Source organism: Podarcis melisellensis (assembly GCF_964234715.1).
Source record: "Podarcis melisellensis genome assembly, chromosome: 8".
NCBI lineage: Eukaryota > Metazoa > Chordata > Lepidosauria > Squamata > Lacertidae > Podarcis > Podarcis melisellensis.
Genome location: NC_138540.1, coordinates 45,359,088 through 45,379,123, shown reverse-complemented (window position 1 = coordinate 45,379,123; position 20,036 = coordinate 45,359,088). Strand labels below are relative to the sequence as shown.

The 20,036-nt window shown below is 43.0% G+C and overlaps 1 protein-coding gene across 3 annotated transcripts; it reads right to left on the bottom strand.

Moving 5' to 3' along the window:
- Positions 1-423: 423 nt before the first annotated feature.
- ZDHHC1 (zDHHC palmitoyltransferase 1) lies at positions 424-19,623 on the bottom strand. Of its 3 annotated transcripts, none has more exons than XM_081920338.1 (12): positions 19,338-19,623; positions 14,542-14,640; positions 12,982-13,200; positions 11,976-12,151; positions 11,071-11,172; positions 10,009-10,133; positions 9,534-9,692; positions 8,600-8,712; positions 7,192-7,277; positions 3,249-3,318; positions 1,879-1,993; positions 424-1,036 (listed from the first exon to the last, which is right to left on the bottom strand). In XM_081920338.1, the coding sequence occupies exons 3-12, from the start codon at positions 13,198-13,200 to the stop codon at positions 501-503; spliced, it is 1,701 nt and encodes a 566-aa protein (XP_081776464.1). In that variant the 5' UTR covers positions 14,542-14,640; positions 19,338-19,623; the 3' UTR covers positions 424-500. The 3 variants fall into 3 exon arrangements, with proteins under 3 accessions (XP_081776464.1, XP_081776462.1, XP_081776463.1); XM_081920336.1 differs by having other exon boundaries at positions 3,249-3,342; positions 19,338-19,621; XM_081920337.1 differs by lacking the exon at positions 19,338-19,623 and adding an exon at positions 16,789-16,910 and having other exon boundaries at positions 3,249-3,342.
- Positions 19,624-20,036: the final 413 nt, after the last annotated feature.

Here is a 20,036-nt window from a genome sequence, read left to right as displayed (position 1 = left end):
TAGAAAAACAGGGAGCTGTTTCCAGAGGAGAGTGTAATCCATGCTACTGTAGGACGAGTGACTTTCCCACCCTGCCCCTTGCATTGTTGTGGTAGCTGCTTTTGGCACCCCATAGGAATGCACTGCGTTAAGCAAAGGGCACAGGCTTGCTTCCGTGGGAAGCTCTGTAAGAGAGCTTGAAATAAGATTCCAACCACCTATAAGGCTTAGCCTTAAACCTTCAAACCTCCTAGTACCCATCAGTGAGGAAAGACTGTTACCCAGGAGCAGATTTCTACAATTCCGTTGGCCTTCAAAGGCAAAATGACTTCCCTGCAAAAGCTACAAAGATGATGGAATAAGCCCTCTCCCCCATCCACAAAAGGCAGGTTAACAAGGAGCCATGAACAGCCAGCTCCAGAGAGCAAGACAGATGACTCAAGATTAAATCCTTGAACAGGAATATATTTGGAGAGTGAGCAGCCCACACATCCCTTCTTCTGCCTTGGCTCTTAGGATGTCTAAGCTGCAGTTGAACTGGTGGTTGAGTCCCATACGTGGCAGTCCTGATCATCCACATGCCGTTTACTGGAGCATTTTCTGTGGGGGGGTTCAAATGATGTTTCACCGGACCAGGGTTTGGGGACAGGTGGCTCCCCACTGCTTTTGCTCACAAAGATGGTTGGGATCTTAGGAGACAGTTCCAGCTCTTCCACCCGCTGCCCTGCAGGTGGCTGACAGTTCTTGTCTTTTGGGTTGTGCGTGGTGTTCTGGTGCTTCTCTCCTCCCCCTCTGGAGTGGACAGTGGGGAAGGGGAGATGCCGAGCGTTGCTCTGGGAAGCTGCATTTGGGGCACTGCTCCCCAGACGCGTCTGAGCCACGGGGATCTCATCCATGGACTCGGCTGACTCAGAATGGTAGTCAGCTGGAGGACCTGCGGCCTGGACGGGACCGTTGCTGCCTGTGGGTGTGACTATTTTGGGAGGGGCAGCCGGCATGGGAAGGCGAAGGCTGGAGGACGAGGATGTTGAGGAGGTGGCACCTGTGATGGAAAGTTCTGCAAACATAAGAGGAGGAAGAGGGTGTTAGGAAATTATTTTTCCCTCCTTCAGCAGCAACGGCAGGGAACCTCCAGACCACAGACCAAATTAAGTCTGGAAGGGCTCATAATATGCCCTGTGAAGACATCTTCCACAAACCACACATGACCTTATATGTGGTATCAGATGTGGGCAGGTAGAGATGGGGCTGCAAATCAATAATTGGAAACCTTAAAGTGTGCCCCTAATTGTTCCTTGGCAAGTAAGGCTTGCCATCAGCATCAATCACCTGATTGGTGGTGACAACAAGCCTTGCAGGGATTGGCTGTGCTTCTGAATTCCCAACTGGCATGTTTCAATTAGGAACTCTACAGTGCAACCAATCCCCACACAAAGAGGGGTTTGCTTTAAGTACTGACCAGCATTTACACTAGTAAGTTCTGTTGCATCATCTGATGACTGACAGGAACTGACAGGTAGGCCACCTTGCCCACCTAGCATACTCAGGGGAACTCAGGATCAGGCCCAGCAGCTGGATCCTATCCACCACCCCTGTTCCACAAGAAAGGCCAAGAGGCAAACAGAACAGAGCTCCAGTACATGTATGTTTAGAGCATGTAGAAAGAAGTGATCTAGAGAAAGGAGAGGTGGCAGCTCTGCAGTTAAATCTGGAATCTACCGATTGGTCAGCTAGTGGTCACATGTGATAATAAGAGTTATATGGTTTCTGCTGCTGAGAAGAAATGCTCCAATGTTTAGAGGCTGTGCAATGATGAAGGAAGAGAAAACACCATTCATGACCCCAAAAACTCTATTCAAATACTTTCTACTTCTGACTCTCTCCACCTTTTCCTTTTACCTGGTTGTAAAGCTGGAAGAGAGGACCATGGGCCATCAGCCATCTTGGATCTTTCTTCTGACACAGAAGAGGGGACCTTATGCAACTTCTTTCTCCTTTTCTTCTTCTTCTTTTTCTGAAGTTACACAACAAGACAAATCTGCTTAAAATCATTGCAATTTTAATGGTTAGAACCGGGGTGGCTAACCTTTTAGTGGCCTGAGGCCCAGATTCACCCTTGGCCAGCCCACTGGGGTTGAATGCCAGTGGTGTGGCCAAAATACACTCTCATGCTACACTCATGGGAATAATCACACAGCCTCCTGCTTCAGCTGATCTGTGCCGATCAACTGAAGAGGGAGTGTTATCACTCCCTTCCTGCTCATAAAATGATTAATCTGATGACCAGGGAGGAAGTGAGTTGTGTTTCCAATAGGGAGTGGGCTGAGCAGAGAGAAACAAAAAACAACAATGGCTTTGCAACTGCCACAACAGATGGGGACTTGGGAGCAGGGAAAAATGCTTTGGGTGGCTAGCCAATCCTGGATTAGAGTGACAAAGAAGGACCTGGATGACCAGAGTTAAAATTCCCACTGAGCCTTAAAGCTCGCAGGGTGACCTAGGAGCAGTCATTCTGAGGATGGGGAGGGGAGGCACTGAGCAAGGGCAAAGAACAATGTGGTCCGACTGAGCCCCTTTAAGGAAGGAGGGAGGAGAGATAAAAAGTAAAACAATGAGCAAGGTGGTAGGTATCAAACTAGCACCACTTCCTTCCATTTTAAAATAGTTTTATAACTGTGATTGAGAGTCAGTGTGATGTAGACATTAGAATGTTGGTCTGGGCTTGGGAGATTCAGGTTCAAATCTCTTCTCAGCCATGACGCACACTCGGTAATCTTGGGCCAGTCACTATTTGTGTGTGTGTGTGTGTGTGTGTGTGTGTGTGTGTGTGTGTGAACTGCCTAGAGGAGGGTTATTGTTTTTTACAGTTAAGTGGTATACAATTTTAAAAATAAAATAAGTAATAAATACCCTCAGAATGAGAGAGATGATTTTCCATGAAAACATGGAAAAGAAGGAGAAAGTGCACATCTGACCCTTTTCATATTTAGCCTCAGTACAACAAGGCTTTCAGTTTAAGAGCATTCAGAACCCCATTCCTCACACTGCCATCAAAGTATGAACTTTGTAATTTTGCTTCAATAGAAGGATACAAGCAGATAAAGGGCTACTAACCACAGAAGGGAAGATGTCAAGGATACAAGTTCAGCTGTAAATGATAACAGCTGCAGATGAAAGAGGAAGTGTGGCGTGATGACTTATGCCCCAAGATCAGGCGCAGCAGCACAGCCCCAGCACAAAAGACGACAACTCACAGCTCTATCTCTCACCTGTGGCTGGTCTCCATCTTGCACCTCTGATTGCTCAGGGGTGAGGATGAGCTTGGTGTCTGAGCCATCACTGCGAATGCAGAACTTGGTTAGGCTGAAAACAGAACAGGCAGTGCTGATTTCTTACATACCAATCCATCTACAATGCAATAAATAAAAGCTTCACCTCCTTTGTCGGTCCATCAAGCCTTTGCTACTGGAGTTCTAGTCTGAACTCCCAGAATTTCTTCAGAAAGAAGAAATGCCTTCAGTTTTTGCTTTTTTAAAATACAAAAACAAGAAGTAACAAAATAAAAATGTCACACCGTGCAAATTATAATAGTTTAACATAATTTTCTTCTTCATGTGAAATCCATTTGAAATGTGGAGAATTTCTGTATTTTTCATCTTAATATTATAATTTGTATTTAATCTCTTTTCCATGATTTGAGGAAACGCTTTGATAAAAGTTGCTCAGAATCAGAATCAAAACTTTATTAGCAAAGCCAACAGGCCACAGCTATACAAGAGTTAAAAGTGAAAATAGGGATAAAAGGAAGAAAAGAACAAGCAAAAGGAGGTCCGTCAGATGAACAAGTCTGTCACTCAGATGGTGGCCCTCAATTTCGCAGCTCTCTCGATGTACCTCGCGACCTTCTCTGTTATCTGACTATCTGTATCAGATAATAGAAAATACAGTGTAATGTCTGGTGAACGGCCGGGGTTGGAGAGAATGAGTGGAGTAATAATCTCGTTCCTTAGGTCTTTGTAAAGGGGGCAAGATAGAAGGACGTGGGACACTGTTTCCGTGTTACCATCTCCACATGGGCAAAGTCGTTTTTCAAATGGAGTCTTTTGGTAACGACCTTCGAGTACAGCAGAGGGAAGAACATCCCATCTAGCCAATGTAAAGGCACGTCTGTATTTTGGGATGGTTAGTTTAAACAAATATGAAGCTGGAGAGTCAAAATGAGAAGGGGGAAAGTAGGTATACCATGGGCACAGTTTCTTTAAGATAATCAGGTTGTTTTGTCGTTCAATGTCTTTCAGGCGCTGGCCTATTAGACTCTTTGCTTTAATGAGGCCCATTGATAGTAGGGACTGTGAATGCAGACCGCATGTAAGGAGTTTTTGATGCACAGTTTTGAACCACTTGCTTTTGTGAGGGTCTTGCATTACTAGAGGCAGTAGACCAGGTGGATTTAGATTAAGACGAAGCCAATAGTTGAATGTTCTCTGCCAGGTCTGAGTTTCTACAGATGGAAGGCAGGCCTCGAGTCGTAATGCTGCGTTTGGAACACAGGAGGGGACGCCGAATATCTGCCTTAGAAATTTAGACTGAACAGTTTCAAGACTGGAGCAGTGGTTCCCCGTCCAGATTTGTGCCCCGTACAGTAACTGCGCCAGAGGTTTTGCTTGAAAAACTTCAAGGGCTGCTGGGATGTATCTGCCCCCCTTCGTGTAAAAGAAGTGGGACAGCATCTTGATACTTTGAGCTGCTTTTTCTTTGGCACATTTTTGATGGACATCCCAGGACCCGGTCGACTGGAAAACGATACCCAGATATTTGAAGGCTTTAACCTGTTCAATTGTCTGGTTATCCATCCTCCAGCTGTACTGTCTGTGTTTCCTTGCAAAAACCATAATTTTGGTTTTCTGATAGTTTATTGCAAGTTGCTCTCTCCTACAGTATGCTGAAAATTCACCTATGAGCCTATTTAAGCCTATTCTTGTTCGAGATAGGAGTATCGCATCATCAGCATACAAAAGCACTGATATTGATTTGTCAGCCAGTTTGGGGGCGTGGAAGTCCGGAGATGACAAACAGTTAACCATATCATTGATGTAGATGTTGAATAGAACTGGGGCCAGGATGCAACCTTGCTTGACCCCCTTACTGACAGGAACTGGTCCTATAAGATGGCCATTTAACGAAGTTCTTACATGCAGCACCGTGTCTTTATATAAACAGCTGATCAGAAATAATAGTCTTTTGTCAATACTTGATGTGCTCAATTTATCCCAGAGTCTTACACGTGGAATTGAATCGAAAGCAGCCTTTAGATCGATAAAGGCTGCATATAACACCCCACGGGATTTTTTGGCATATTTGTCAATTAAATAGGCTAAGGTGAAGCAATGGTCTATGGTGGATCTGCCTTGCCTGAAACCCGCTTGCTCTTCCGCTAGAATAGCTTCAGTTTCCAGCCAGCTAGTTAGCTTGATATAAAGATGTTTGGCATATAGTTTGCTGGGTATAGGCAGAAGGCTGATTGGTCTATAACTCGCCGGGTCTGTCATGGGTCCTTTTTTATAGATTGGGATAATTATTGCCTCAGTCCAACCATCTGGGAGTAAACCCGTTGAGTCGATCCAAGAAAATAAAGACGCCAGCAGGGGGGCCCACCAGCCAATGTTGGACTTCAGAAGTTCGGCAGGGATGTAATCATTCCCTGGGGCCTTGTTGTTCTTTAATTGTGCGATTAAATTCTCAACTTCCTTTGCAGTTACTGGTGGCCAATGAGGTAGGTCCTCCAATTGAATGCATAGTTTGTAATGTTGGGCTTCCTGGTCATAGAACAAAGATTGAAAATGGCGCAACCACTCCATTGGTTCCACTGTACAGATGGAATTAGTACGCTCCTGGTCCAGTAGACCAGATATGGTTCGCCAAAAGCAAGTAGTATCTTTCTCGTGCGATGCCTTAACCAAACTGTGCCATGCGGCTCTTTCAGCTTCCAGTTTCTTTCTCCTTAGTAATTGTTTGTAAGACCGTCTCAGATAAATATAAGCATTAAGTAGGAGGGCAGTCCCTGATTTCCTGTATCTCTGGTAGGCTGTTCTCGTTTGTCTCCTTGTTTGCCTGCACTCCAGGTCAAACCAGCTAGCTCCGTCCTTTGCCCTCTTTGTAGCGGAGCTATGTATCACTGTTGTTAAATGGGGTTTCAATCTTTCCAAAAGTAATTTAAAGCGTTCCATAATCGCATCTACTGAATTGCCTGATACAATAGCGGAGCGAATAAGCTTTAACTCCACTGACTGAAGAAGGAGGGTTAGATTTTCATTCAGTATTGGGGACCATTTGAGTCTTTTGGGGGCAGGTATATCCAAATTTACAGAAGGTATATATTGTGGCTCGGCAATAGAATAGTCAAAAGGCCGACCTGCAAGCTCTAAAATTAGAGGTAGGTGATCACTCAGAGTATTGTGGCCCACTTGGAACTTCCTTACAAAGCTGTGAGCAAATCTTGAGATTAAGATATAATCTATAACGCTTCCCCCAGCCTTGGAGAAATGAGTATATTCCCCGGGGCGGTCCCCCTCTATATTGCCGTTTAATATCAGCAGTTCCCTCCGTCTGGCAGCCTGCACTAAGCAGAGACCTGGGAAATTACTTCTACTATCTTTGGACAGTCGTGTCGCACCAATATCCGTCTGTTCTTCAGGGTCCATAAATAGGTTGAAATGAGTGTATAGACTGTTGTCATCTGTTCCTATACGAGCGTTGAAGTCTCCACACACAATAGTCAGGGCAGACGGGTAAGTAGATTCGAGAGGCTCTAAAAACGCCTCTAGCTCAGCCCATGTAGCCTTGACAACGGGGTTTTTTTGGCCTGGGGGAATATAGACATTGACCAGCAAGAGAGTAGTTCTCTTGAAGCTAAGTAGAGCGGCTGTTGCTAAAGAATTGCAGCTGGGTAGGGCTGTGTCCCTTTAGTAACATATATACACAGGGAAACTTCTCTTATAGCCCATTCACACAAACAGCTAACCTCTCTACTTGTACCTATGAGATTATGTACATTGAGAATGGTGTTATGACACCTCAGATGCCTGGAAAAACTGGAAGTGCTAATTTTTCCTCCCCTCAGAGTGACTTCATTAAACTACCTGCTGTGACGCTAGAACAGCTTCTAGGTAAGCTCAGTTATATGAAAAGAAACTTGACATCAGCTTTACTCACTCTTTCCCAGATGCTAATCCTGAAGAGTCTTCCACCTGGATCTCAGGATTGGTATATCCAAGGCTTCCTACATAAAACTGCATTTCCTGAAATATGCAAGAGTTATTTTAAAACAGAGGCAAGTGAACAACCCAGGCATCCTGAGAAGTTAGTTTCCCTCTCTTTCTTGTAAGTCAAAATTACTGTAAAATTTAGCTCAGGTACCTGTAGATTTCAACATCATCGTTACTTTTTAAAAGCCTGGTCCTATAATATATTTTCCCAGAAGGAGGCCCCAGTATGTTCCATGGGGTTTGTTCCCAAGTAAACATGCACAGATTGCAGCATCTTAAAAAATCTCAACAAAAATAAAAATGAGAGACACTTGCATATAGTTCACTTTTTCTAGTTGTATTTTAGATGATAAAAAGATGAAAGGCTTGGGCAATTGTTTATGAACTATATAAAATTATGCTGTGTTTAGTTGAGCACCAACACTATCAATCACTTCATTTTAAAAGTCACTAGCTCCCTATTAATGCCATGTTCAAGTCATGGCTTACACCTCCCTTTGACAGCTTGGTTTTAGTCTGCACAAGTTTCTTACATATTTGAAATTCAGCTCAAAGCTAGATTCGAGTATACAAGCTAAACTGTCTCTCACCATGCAGTGCTGAGAGAGTATGGAAAATCACTTTGTACCCAAAGTGCACAAAATCCACTTGGAATGGATGATTTCTTTAAATTGTACAACTGAATTTATTGTCATTGTGAATACTGTCTATACATTCCAAGAGAGGATTGATCAGGCATATGCTGCATGAGAATCAATTTTTTATTATTCTTTTTAAAATTCTTTTTAAAAAAGTTGTAAATGCTGTGTTTCTCTTAAAAGAATAATTTGGTCAGTATTAAATGATCCAAATATAAGGGTCATTTATATAAACCAAATCAATGCCCTCTGCTAGAAACATTGAGTTAAAGGAGATTTTTCTATCTATATCAGGGTTGGGAAATCCAAGGACTTTGGGTGCAACTTGGCTTGACATGGGTCCCAATTGGGCCCACAAGGTCATTTCATCCAAACCTGATGCCAGGTGTGGGGCAGGGAGAGGCACAATTGGATCAGCTGCCCGACTGAGTTCCCCAATCCCTGCAGAAAGCAGCTTTGCCAGCTCTCTAGAGAAAGACCTTTTATGGTAAGATTTTAAATACATTCCCAATGTAGGTTTTAAAAAACCACCACCACAGTGCTGCCTTTTACACTTCATCTCTAAAGAGCAGGCAGAGTACTCTGACTCTCAATCTCAGTAATGGGTGCTACCATGCTGAGACTGGAAGATAAGCTGCAGGAGCCAGCAAACTACTCTGTGTGCCTTGTCAGGTCAGATCCAGCCCATAGGTGACAGGTTGGTCACCCCTGCAATACCTGAATAGGCCTCACTTGAGGAGGGCAGGATTCTAGCTGCTTGACAGGATCCTTCATCTCCTGAGGGGGGCGTTGCTGCACAATGTATTCGTAGGTGGTCAATCGATGCCACACTAATGAAACAGAAAAGAGAAGAATTAAATGATAGAAAATCTGCCAGCTCAAACACTGCATGAATAAAGGTGGAAAAGCTCAAAATTATTAACTAACACCCTCCTTATGGGTTTTCAATAAATAATATATTTTTCATTGTTAAATCAAAGAGTTAAGTAAACAGTGCATGCAAAATACTCCAATCCAAACAAAACAGTCATGGGTGGTCCTTGGAGAACTGTGATGGGAGAGTACTATGAACTCCACTGTCTATCCAGACTTATCCAGACCATAAGTGAATGTATGCCCCAGCCACCTTCACCTTCATTCACACTTTAGAAAGATATTTGAATGGGAAGATACAATTGCCATTCTGCTTATTACTACCCCACCATTTGAAAGTCAGGATAGACACACACTCAACCACTGGGGAATGGAAGCAGACAACTGTAGGAATAAAAATGCTAAGAAGAGTAAGATGAATCTGAGCAGAGAGAAGAGAGACCAACTACATCAGCTTAGCTGGGACCAACTGCTATTTGGCCTCTCTTCTCCCAAAACTGCCTCCTCAGTGGCCGGTTCAGCTGGTCACTTATAAGGGGAATTATGTAACTTTAAGACTTAGTATCTGAATTTGCTTGTCTTTTCTCTTCTCTCATTTCCTTTTCCTTTTGTATTGTGCTTTGATTGGAAGCCTGTGTGCAAATACTTACTTCTTTTTATAGTCTCTACAGAGTATTTATATAGACAATAGAAAACATATCCCAGTTGCTCCTTACACAGCATGTGCACAGCGGGGGTTCCCAATTAACATGAACTGCAGGAAAAAAGTGATACCTACTGAGGTAAATGTGGAAGATCAGCAGGTGACCCAACAGGAACAGAGTCAGCAGCCCCAGGAGAATCAGAACCCCAGTCAAACCCAAAATGGCAGGTCCTTGTGTCTCAATGGGAGCAGCAGGAAGGAACACAAACCACACATCCGTCTGGTTCTTAAGGCCTAGAAAACAGAATTATACAAATAAGGAGATTGAAGCCAAGTCTGGAGCCATGGAACATCTGAAGGGGAGTGATACTGAGAAGGTGAAAAATACCTTTGCTGCTCAGGTCAAAGGGAACAATTTCTAAGAAGCTTTGAGCTTGAACATCTCTTTTTAGATGTTAACTATTTAAGAAATTGCATCATGCTGCTCTTGATTATAGAATGCTGTAATAGTGTATGATAATTGGGATACTTAATCACTAGAGGTGCTCCCTGAGGGAACCTAGTTGAACAAAGTGTTCACATTGAAACAGTTCAGAGTGTGGGTTGATACCTTCAAAGTGCTGGTCTGTGCGCAGTCTCATGGGATTAAGGAAGAACTCCACAAAAACGTAGCAAGCAATGAGTAGGATTAGGAGAAGGCCTAGGATGGCAGATATCACGCTGTTCAGAAAAAGCCTGCCAAGGAAATAGGTCAGTTAGCACTACTCTGTCTGTTGAATGATCCCGGTTCTAGCATTATGAGAGGAAGGAGGTTCTTCCCATCCACTTTCTCCATACCATTCATAATTTTCTACAACTTGCTTTTCTTTCTAAACCAAAAAGCCCCCAACGATATAGTCTTTCCTCATAAGAGAGTTGCTCATGCCCTTTTCTGCAACTTTTTCCTGCTCTACAACATCCTTTTTGAAAGTCCACTCCCAGAACATGGTATTCCGAGAGGTCACACCATAGATTTGTATAACAGCATTATGATATGGCAGTTTTGTTTTCAATTCTGTTCCTAATGACCCTGAACATGGAATTCATATTTTTATAGCTAATGCACACTGGGTTTGTGTTTTTATTGAACTATCCACCATGACCCTTAGATCCCTTTCCTGGTCAATCATTGTCTGCTCAGACCACATCAGTGTATAAGTGAAGTTGGGGTGTACATGTAGTGTGGCACACACTACAGAACTCTATCCTAATTTAAATTTGACTTGTGACACACATGCCAAAAAAGGTTGGCATCACCTACTTCAGAGCTACTAAAAGAGGACAAAGCTTAACCTTCAGTAGCCAGATGGAACAGAGCAAGAAAGTGAGCTCTATGTCCAGCTGTTTGAGTTAGGGTTCAAAATAAGCATTTGGACAGAGATCCCTAATATTTAGCTAAATAAGTTCTAATCTGTGCTCCCTTTGAAAAGCTACTGAAGAAGTAGGCATACAATTCTGGCTGTAAACTTAACAGTGCTCTCTGATTTGTACGGAGTATGCTGTAATTTTGAAAAGGATAGAAACTAGGTATTTGGACAATAGTGGCTGAAGCACAAGGCACAGGGATGAATCAACAGTCTTGCACAGTAGCTTTGCTTGTGTGGATTAATGCTGTGAAAGACATGACCCATACCAATAGTTCCTCTCTCCCACACAGTTGTTGAGCCACATGCAGTGATGATCAAATCCACACACACACTTGTTGCAGGTCCCACAGTGCTTTGATCTGGAGCTCCTAACAATAAGAAAGGAATGTTCATGTTAGAGTGGATAAAGCCTGCAAAACAGAACTAATTACAGTTTGTTGCTCATGCCTCTCACAGTCTGGGATGCTACATTAGACACATAAAACACAAAGAAAAGGGGAAGAATAGAACACCTAAGTCTACTAAAGACCAACATTACACACTCTCTTTCTCTCAGGCTACAAACCCAATGGAGCCTACTTATATATTTTGCAACAATGCAACTCCCACTTAAATGCAATGAAGCAGCATGAGACCATCGCTCTTTTCTTAATTGCTGCTGACTTTTATGCTTCCTGCCAGCACACCTGAGCAAGATCATTCTAGCCTCTCTCTTAATGCTACAATAAAAATACTGAAAAACAAGTATGTTGGGCAAGCCAAAATCCCTGCCTAACCACTGTGTCCAATGCACAAACACAATGGTGCTGGTGGCTATTGCACTGTCAATGACTTCCTGCCACCAATGTAGCAGAGCCACTGGCTTCCAGTGAAATGAAGCAACAACAAAAACACAGGACCCTACCAACAGGAAAAATCATTGCCCTGGCAGTATTTGTTTCCATAACTTGAACTGAGGAAAAATTAAGGACTGGACTGCTTCTGGAACCACAAATGGGTATTTAGTTGACAGCTCTCCAATTCTCCAGTTCCCCAATGAAGGTAGAATATAACTCCACAACTATTACACACATGCTTCATCTGATATTTCCAATACTTGACTGCTGTCTGTGAGAGGATTCAATGCAATAAACTTACAGAAAACACAAGGAAGAGCAAGACTATTACTTACACATTGACATCACAGATGTGACAGTGGCGGTTTTCAATGACGTGAGCATGCTGGCTTCGATTGAAAGTAGTGAGTGGCCCCTGGTAATTCTTCTCTCGCACACCGTCATCAGCTGGGTCAATAGAAACTGCTGTAAGATGAACTACTAGATGGCAGAGAAAAAACACTCCGGGACACTGAAGTGGACACAGTTAAGGGTTGTCTCTACAAATATACTGACTTCTCATTTGCAGGGTCCCATTTAAGCGGGCAAAATATCAGTTTTTAATCTCTTTGGTTAAGAAAAAGGTCTCTTTTGTCACCAAGTGAGTCAAAGGATTCAAATTACCATTCATTCACAAAGGCACAGGAGAAGTAAAATTAACAAGGGATGTGGGCAGCGTTGAGAGCAAAAGGACACAGCAAAAGGGCACGAGCCATTAGTGTACAGAAAATTGCATTTATTTTTTTAGAAAGCGTAAGATATTACTCAAATGCAACAATCCTACAAATTGCAGTAAAGTAAAGGGACGCAGGTGGCGCTGTGGGTTAAAGCCTCAGCGCCTAGGACTTGCTGATCGAAAGGTCGGCGGTTCGAATCTCTGCGGCGGGGTGCGCTCCCACTGCTCAGTCCCAGCGCCTGCCAACCTAGCAGTTCGAAAGCACCCCCAGGTGCAAGTAGATAAATAGGGACCGCTTACCAGCGGGAAGGTAAACGGTGTTTCCGTGTGCGGCTCTGGCTCGCCAGATGCAGCTTTGTCACGCTGGCCACGTGACCCGGAAGTGTCTCCGGACAGCGCTGGCCCCTGGCCTCTTAAGTGAGATGGGTGCACAACCCCAGAGTCTGTCAAGACTGGCCCGTAGGGCAGGGGTACCTTTACCTTTACCTTAAGGGTATAGTCTGAACGATAGGAACAGTCAGTGATTTTGCTCACTAAAGGTTTTCTACCATTCCTAAATAACCTCACCAGTAATTGTGACAGCTTTATTTGCAATACTATGCTGAAACATCAACATGTAAGGATACAATGTACCCAGCAGGAACCCAGTGCGCAGGCAGGAGTGGCACAAGGACACCAAAGCCAACCACGGCAAAGAAGAGGTAGAGCAGCCAAGCAACAAACTGGAATGGATGTGGAGGCCAGCTCCAGCCATTTCTCCGGGCATGCTGGGACTGGACCTCATGAGCTGCTTCATCACTCTTCTCTGGTGCTGTCTTATTAGGTGGTTTATTGCAGATGTTCATCTACCAGAAGCAGAAAAGAAAAATGAGAAAATGCTTTCTTGAAAGAGGTCCAGAAGACAAATTTTACAGGGATAAAACCTCTCTGTCAAAGCTTTCCGTGCAGAAAAGGCCTGTCTAAACACCAGAGACGTGGCAACATAATGTGCCACAGCTTGTGTAGCTTTATTTATCTGAAAGATCAATTGCATTGCCCAAATATACCCACTTGACTACTTTGATCTGCGGAACTGGCACTGTTACAGGTGCCACATAATATAATTTGTTCTACATTTGTAGGAAATGGATCTTTAAGTATGGCAGCACCCACACTTTGGAACCTCCTGCCTACTCACATCAGGCAGACACCTTCACTGTCCTCTTTTCAGTGCCTGCTAAACACAGTTTTCTTCAGACAAGCCCAACCTGATTTTTATAATGTTTTAATCTGTTTAGTTTATTGCTGATTTTTTTTATTTAAAAAAGTTTCAAACAGTTGCTTTTAACTGTTTCTACTGATAACGTTATTGTTCTGTAAACCACTTGGAGGTTTTTAAAAAGCAAGCAGTGTATAAAAATTATGAAATAAATAATAAAAAGACCACCCCATAAGACAATACTGCAGCTTGCCTTGTCTCTTTGGAGGTTTGCTTAGACCAGGTTTAAAGGTTACATCTGTTATACTGTTAGGTGTTGAGATAGGTGCAATGTTGTCAAGTGTGCTATTGCTCTAGGTGAGAACTGTGTAATGCTTTGCATCCCAACCCCCGTAGATGAATGAGTATGTGTGTTTTAGTGCACTGTGGAAACATATCTCACCAAACATAAGTAAAAACAAAAAAAAATTCCTTCCAGTAGCACCTTAAAGACCAACTAAGTTAGTTCTTGGTATGAGCTTTCGTGTGCATGCACACTTCTTCAGATACATGCACATGAAAACTCATACCAAGAACTAACTTAGTTGGTCTTTAAGGTGCTACTGGAAGGAATTTTTTTTGTTTTGACTATGGCAGACCAACACGGCTACCTATCTGTAACTCAAACATAAGTAGTTCTGAAGCAAAGTTTTCCCTGCCCTGTCCATATGTCTGCCTTTAACCAGTAGGTATGTCTAAAGACTTTCTGCATTTATGCTAGGTACTTTGAAAAGCAAACAGAGGGAAGAGGAGGACTGGATTATCTCCACAAGTTCAGCTACTTTGTCTTCTGCACAAATCTAATACAAGCACCCTTACTTGATATTTATTACAAACAAGCAAAGACGTCACATGAAAACTCTAAGCTTCACAAGGTGTGTGTAACCTGGAGTAGCCCAAGGGCATGGAAGACTATAAAAGTTGCAGAAGTCATGGAGGCTTCCCTTACCCCAGCCGCAAGATGGTGGCCTCAGTTTCTCAGTGCAGGCTCCTTTAATCTGATCATGTAGCTCTTAAAATGTTCTCATAAGGCCCACAGTCCTTTTCTCTGTAGATAAAGTAAATTAGAAGGATTAAATCATATCAAAAACAATATTTTGAAAAAATACGATACATAAAGGCTTCTGTGCCAAAGCCTTCAATACAAAAATGATACTTTACATTTTAAATAGTGCTGTTTTTAAAAACAATTTTGTATCTTTTGGTGGGTACTTTTTGACCCATTTCATCTCTATCCAGTGAGGGCAGGTGTGATGGAAAAGCCCACCAAATAGGTCATCCTTTATTGCAAAGCAAAGCCCACTTCATTCTCGAATATATGAAACTAGCTGAACTACGAAAGCTAAAAAGAGGCAAGCTATCCACTGTCTGCTTTGGATGGTGAAACTGGAACACAACAGACATTTCTACAAGAGGTGAAAATTCATGATTCTCCTTTAACAGATGTTTTTTGGGGGGTTTTAAGCAGAGGCTAAAGCAACTGATTTTATGCATTGGCAGAGGAGTGACTTTTGATGCCACTCCCTAGGGAACACAACACTAGTGTATTGCCAGGTCTCCTAGACACTTTCTTATAAATACACACTACAACACAAGGATTGCACACGTGTGCTCACAATACTCAAACACACAACACCCAAATTTTCGTAGTCAGGGATTGCAAAAAATTTTTGAAAGAGAAACAGTCTCAAGTGGCAACCACAGAAAGCTTGTGTAGTATGTAGTATTGTCTGGATGTCTCTAGTTAAAATCTGATCTCAATCATGTACGCACTAGATGGGTTTAGGGAAGCCACTATTTTTTCTGATCCAGACTTCTTCATTTGGAAAATAGAGATAGTAATATTAGACTGTTTTACAGGATTGTTGTGAGGATTAAAAGAAAGTGTTGTAAACATTCATATTATTATGAATCACAGCAGATGATTAAGGAGACAAAAATATATAAATCTATAGCTCTGCTAGACAGCACTTAACAGAAGCACAGGTAGTACTGTGCCCAGAGCTCAGAAACTGCTCATGCCAATGAAATTCCCTGTCGCAAAATGCGTCTAGAACAATGAGAGTTTTGAGGTGGTCTTACTACCACCTTAGTAAGAACTAGCTGGTGTTTAAAAGTTATCAGAATTATCAAAGGCTAATTGAGGAAGGAAATATAGTGATCCGGCTGGTTGGAACTGGAATCAAACATATTGTCTCCAAGCTGGGAAGAAGGGGAGTTACGGTATTTTTCTACATGCCTTTCCGTGTTCTGAAAAGTGAAAACTGAGGCACCTTTCAAAGTTAGGTGTAGTATATCAAGAGATGTTGAGAGTCTACTAGTATGGAGAAATTAAAGTGTCAGTTCATAAATCACAACTGTCCAAATGCCTCAAATAGGATTTAGGAAAAAGCCAGTCAGTGGAAGGAAAGCACAAATAATGGAAAACTTGCATTTTCAGTTCTCAACATGCTACGCGGTCCAGCCATGCCCAGGAAGCTCAGTTAAACATCAAGAGAGCTGTGGACTCGAAAAGATTGAAAACCTCTGGTCAAAAGTGTCTAGCCTGCCTGAAAATAAATCTGGATGTCTGAACAGTGAATAATAAACAGGTTGTCTGAAGCACCCAGTGTATAACTATACCTGTAACACAGGATAACTAAGACTTCATGCATCTGATGAAGTGGACTGTAGTCCAGGAAGGCTTATGGCCATAATAAATTTGTTAAGTCTTCAAAGTCCCACAAGCATTAAAAAAAAATACTTATACTACTGTGGGTCCCAATCAAAGGGGTTCACTCCTAGGAAAGTGCATAGATAACTGCCTGCATAACTTCCGAGTAAAAGTGTACAGGATCGTGCTTGCTATTCACTTCCGTAGAACGTTTATTATAATTCCAGCACTAATTAAACAGAGGTAGATTTAAAAAATAAAATAAAATAGATTTAAACTCGACAGCCAGAGAGAGAGACCAGCTCTTCTCAAGCCAAGACGCCCGTGATGGCACAGAGTCCCTTCCTCAATCCCAAAAAACACTTCCATAGAGGTTCGTGGAAAACCACGAGCACCCCATAAGTCCACGATCCCCCTCCCCCCGCGGGAAAGGCCTCACTCCGGCGGCTGTATAAATCCAACCCCCACCCACCGGGGGAAGGGGGGCCCGAGTCCGTCCTCCTCACCTTCCCCCCCCCCCCCGAGCTCAGTGCGGCCACGCACCCGCCTCATGCCCGGGATCGGGAGGGCGCTGAGGGGCCCCCTTCCTCAGGGCAGGCCCTGCTGGACCAAAGGCTCCTCGGCGCGGGTCAGGCCGCGGGGCCCGTCTCCATGGCGACAGCAAGAGCAGCGGCCCGACTCCTCCCCCATCCTTCCAAGCCCCGCCCCGCCCCGCCTCTCGCTCCCTGCCGCTCGCAGTTTCCTCAGCTCTCCCCCAGGTAGCCCGCCCCCTCCTGGCAGGCACAGGGTACTTCAGCTCTCGCCGCGAAAACACGGGCGTATCCGGCGGCTTCATTTTTTTGGCACCCGAAAGTCCTAATGCTCCTCGAAGGACAACGGGCTCCTTATCACGCTGCTCGCTTCGAAAGAAGACTCGTTCGTTCCTCACAGCCCCACTCAAATCTCGTTTCAAATACAGAGGGGACCAACGCCTCCAGATTGAAGCAAAAGGCACACCAACTCCGGACCAAAAGTGCCAAAAGAGAGAAGTTTCTTCTCCTACTCATAATACAGTACCAGAGCTCCTGGACATGCAATAAAGCCGAGTGTCTGAAGATTCAGGAGACCCAAAGGAAAATGCTTCCTCACACAGCACGTAGTTGTCAGTCATATGGCTGTGGGGTGGGGTTTTTTAAAGTTGGAATATAGGGTATACTTTTGTTTATATTTTGTGTTATTATTTATTGCATTTGTATCCCACATCTTCCTTTTCCTCCTCCAATTCCTACAACCCTGTGAGGTAGGTGAGGATGAGAGTGAGTGACTGGCCAAGGTCACTCTGTGAGCTTCATGGTCAAGGATGGATTTGGTCTCCCAGGTCCTACTCTGACACTCTAATCCAGGCATCCCCAAACTCTGCCCTTCAGCTGTTTTGGGACTACAACTCCCATCATCCCTAGCTAACAGGACCAGTGGTCAGGGATGATGGGAACTGTAGTCCCGAAACATCTGGAGGGCCGAGTTTGGGGATGCCTGCTCTAGCCACAATACTGCACTGATTGTCTACAAGGGAACTTCCATTTGTAATATTTCATTTCCTCATCTTTTAAGAATACTTTATTTGCTTTCTGAGTTGGCTGCGAATTCTCCTTGCACTTTTGTTGCTCCTTTTATGCGTAATGTTTATTTTGATACTAAAAAGGATACGCTATTCAGTTGATAATGGTGTTTTACAGAAAATGGTCTCTCTTTTTTTGTATTAGCTGTTTATTAAAGATGTTTTAACCCATGTTGAAACCCGTTTTATTTTGCTTAGCTGGTATAGAAATTGATTAAATAAATGGAATTCACTAGCACAAGTTGTAGTGATGGTCTCCAACTTGGTTGGCTTTAGAAGATAAGTCAAATTTATAGATAATAATGGATACTAGCCACACAATGGTTGTGGTCTACCTCCATAATATTGGAGGCAGTATTTTGTTGGAGATATCAGTTGCTGGGAATCACAAGCAGACTTGCTTATGTCCTGCTTATGGCTTCCCATAGGGAACTAGTTAGCCTCTGTGAGAACAAGATGCTGGAGTAGAGGGCCCATTGGCCTGATCCGACAGGACTCTTGTTCTTAAAGTGACACTTTTTATTCCATGTCACTCATGTATCTCAGAATATCAAAGACAGTTGCCTCTGAACTTATGCAGAAAGTCTTGCACCCCCTCCACCCACCCACCTGAAATTAAATGACAGGACTTCTGTGGTCTAGCACAGGGGTGGTCAGCTTTAGAGTAACTCCCTAAGGGGGTTGCATCAGCAGTGGGCAAAGCCAGAGACAAAGAGTGTTCTGGATTAAGGAATCTGGAATAGACTCCTGATTCAGCTTTCACAAGACAAAAGTCCCAGTCCTGTGCTAGTCTACTCGGATGTAAGCCACACTGGGTTTGATGGTATTACTCTCAAATAGATATACAGAATATATTTATTTATTTATTAGTTAGTTAGTTAGTTAGCTATTTCTTTTTTACTTTAGTGTGCTATACAAACAGGTATGGTAGAAGCATACCAGCTTGTTTTCAGATAGCTAAGGAAAATCATCCTTTCCCTAAAACCAGGGGGAAAGTTGTTACAAAATCAATTTATGTTTATCAAATAAAATAATGATGCAATTGTTCTCAAACTACATAGAAAAAAATGGAGAGGGAACTCACTTAAACAAGAAAAATGAGGAACAGAACAGGAAGGAACTCTGATGAAGCAGAAGAATAGGGTAGTTTCAGGTGATGGACGCTGCATAAGATGAGACTGGGGGCTGCTTCTAGCCCCTTGGAGTGCTGGTTGCTGACCTGTACTCTAGCACTTCTTTTCTTACAATCTGAATACTTATTTGGTAAGAGTAGATATATGAATGTTATCCACATGTACACAACACGTGTGAATACTGTCTCAAAATACTTGTTTCTGTTCCTTTTGTACAAAATCAGAAAACGAGTTCAAAAACCTGGTATCTACAAACATGTTGAATTTAAACTTCTTTTTTAAAGAGCAATTTCCCTAGGCAATAAAAGTGGTTTTTAGAGTTCCATATTATCTCAACAATTTATTCTGAAGGTTGTACTTACATTAAATGACTAAAAAGCTTCCATTGTGGCTCCAGTAAGGTTATACACACAGACGCTTCATTTTTGCCTGAAAACCAGGACACTCTGTCAAATGCAAAAGCTTGCATACCTTCACCAGAAAAGGCCCCAAATGAAGAAAAAAGCCAACAACTTCCCTCTTGGATTACTGCATTTCTTTCATTTAGGCTGTACTGGACTCCATTCTCTCTTGAGGCAGCAGCACTGATGGAAACTGACTGGCTGGGAAACATGAAGAAATCTCTAAATAGAGCTACTGGAGTAAATCCAAAACACTGGAAGAAACCTAATGTGCAAAATATTTAAAAACAAGTGGATTGCCACTCCCTTTCTGGCCTATGACGATGTGGAAGCTGTGCAAGACCACACCCTATCCAGCCTTCAAAATAAAAACCCCATTTAAAAGTTGAAATATACAGAGAGAAATAATGGAGTACGTATTTTCCTTGGAGAAGGGGAGGGTACTGAAGGGTAGACATTGAACTGGGCTAGCAAGCTTTAATCAGACGACAGACAAGGGAAGTTGTATTTTAAGGAACAGACGTCGTCCTTCCTTTCTTTTTTATCTTCAGTGTTCCCCTTTCCTTCTCTAACCAGATGCTACTTCCAATTTGGGTCATGAGGTGGATAAAACCCACCCCCATTCCTAGCTTCTTTTTTAAGAGTTTTTCTAGCATATGC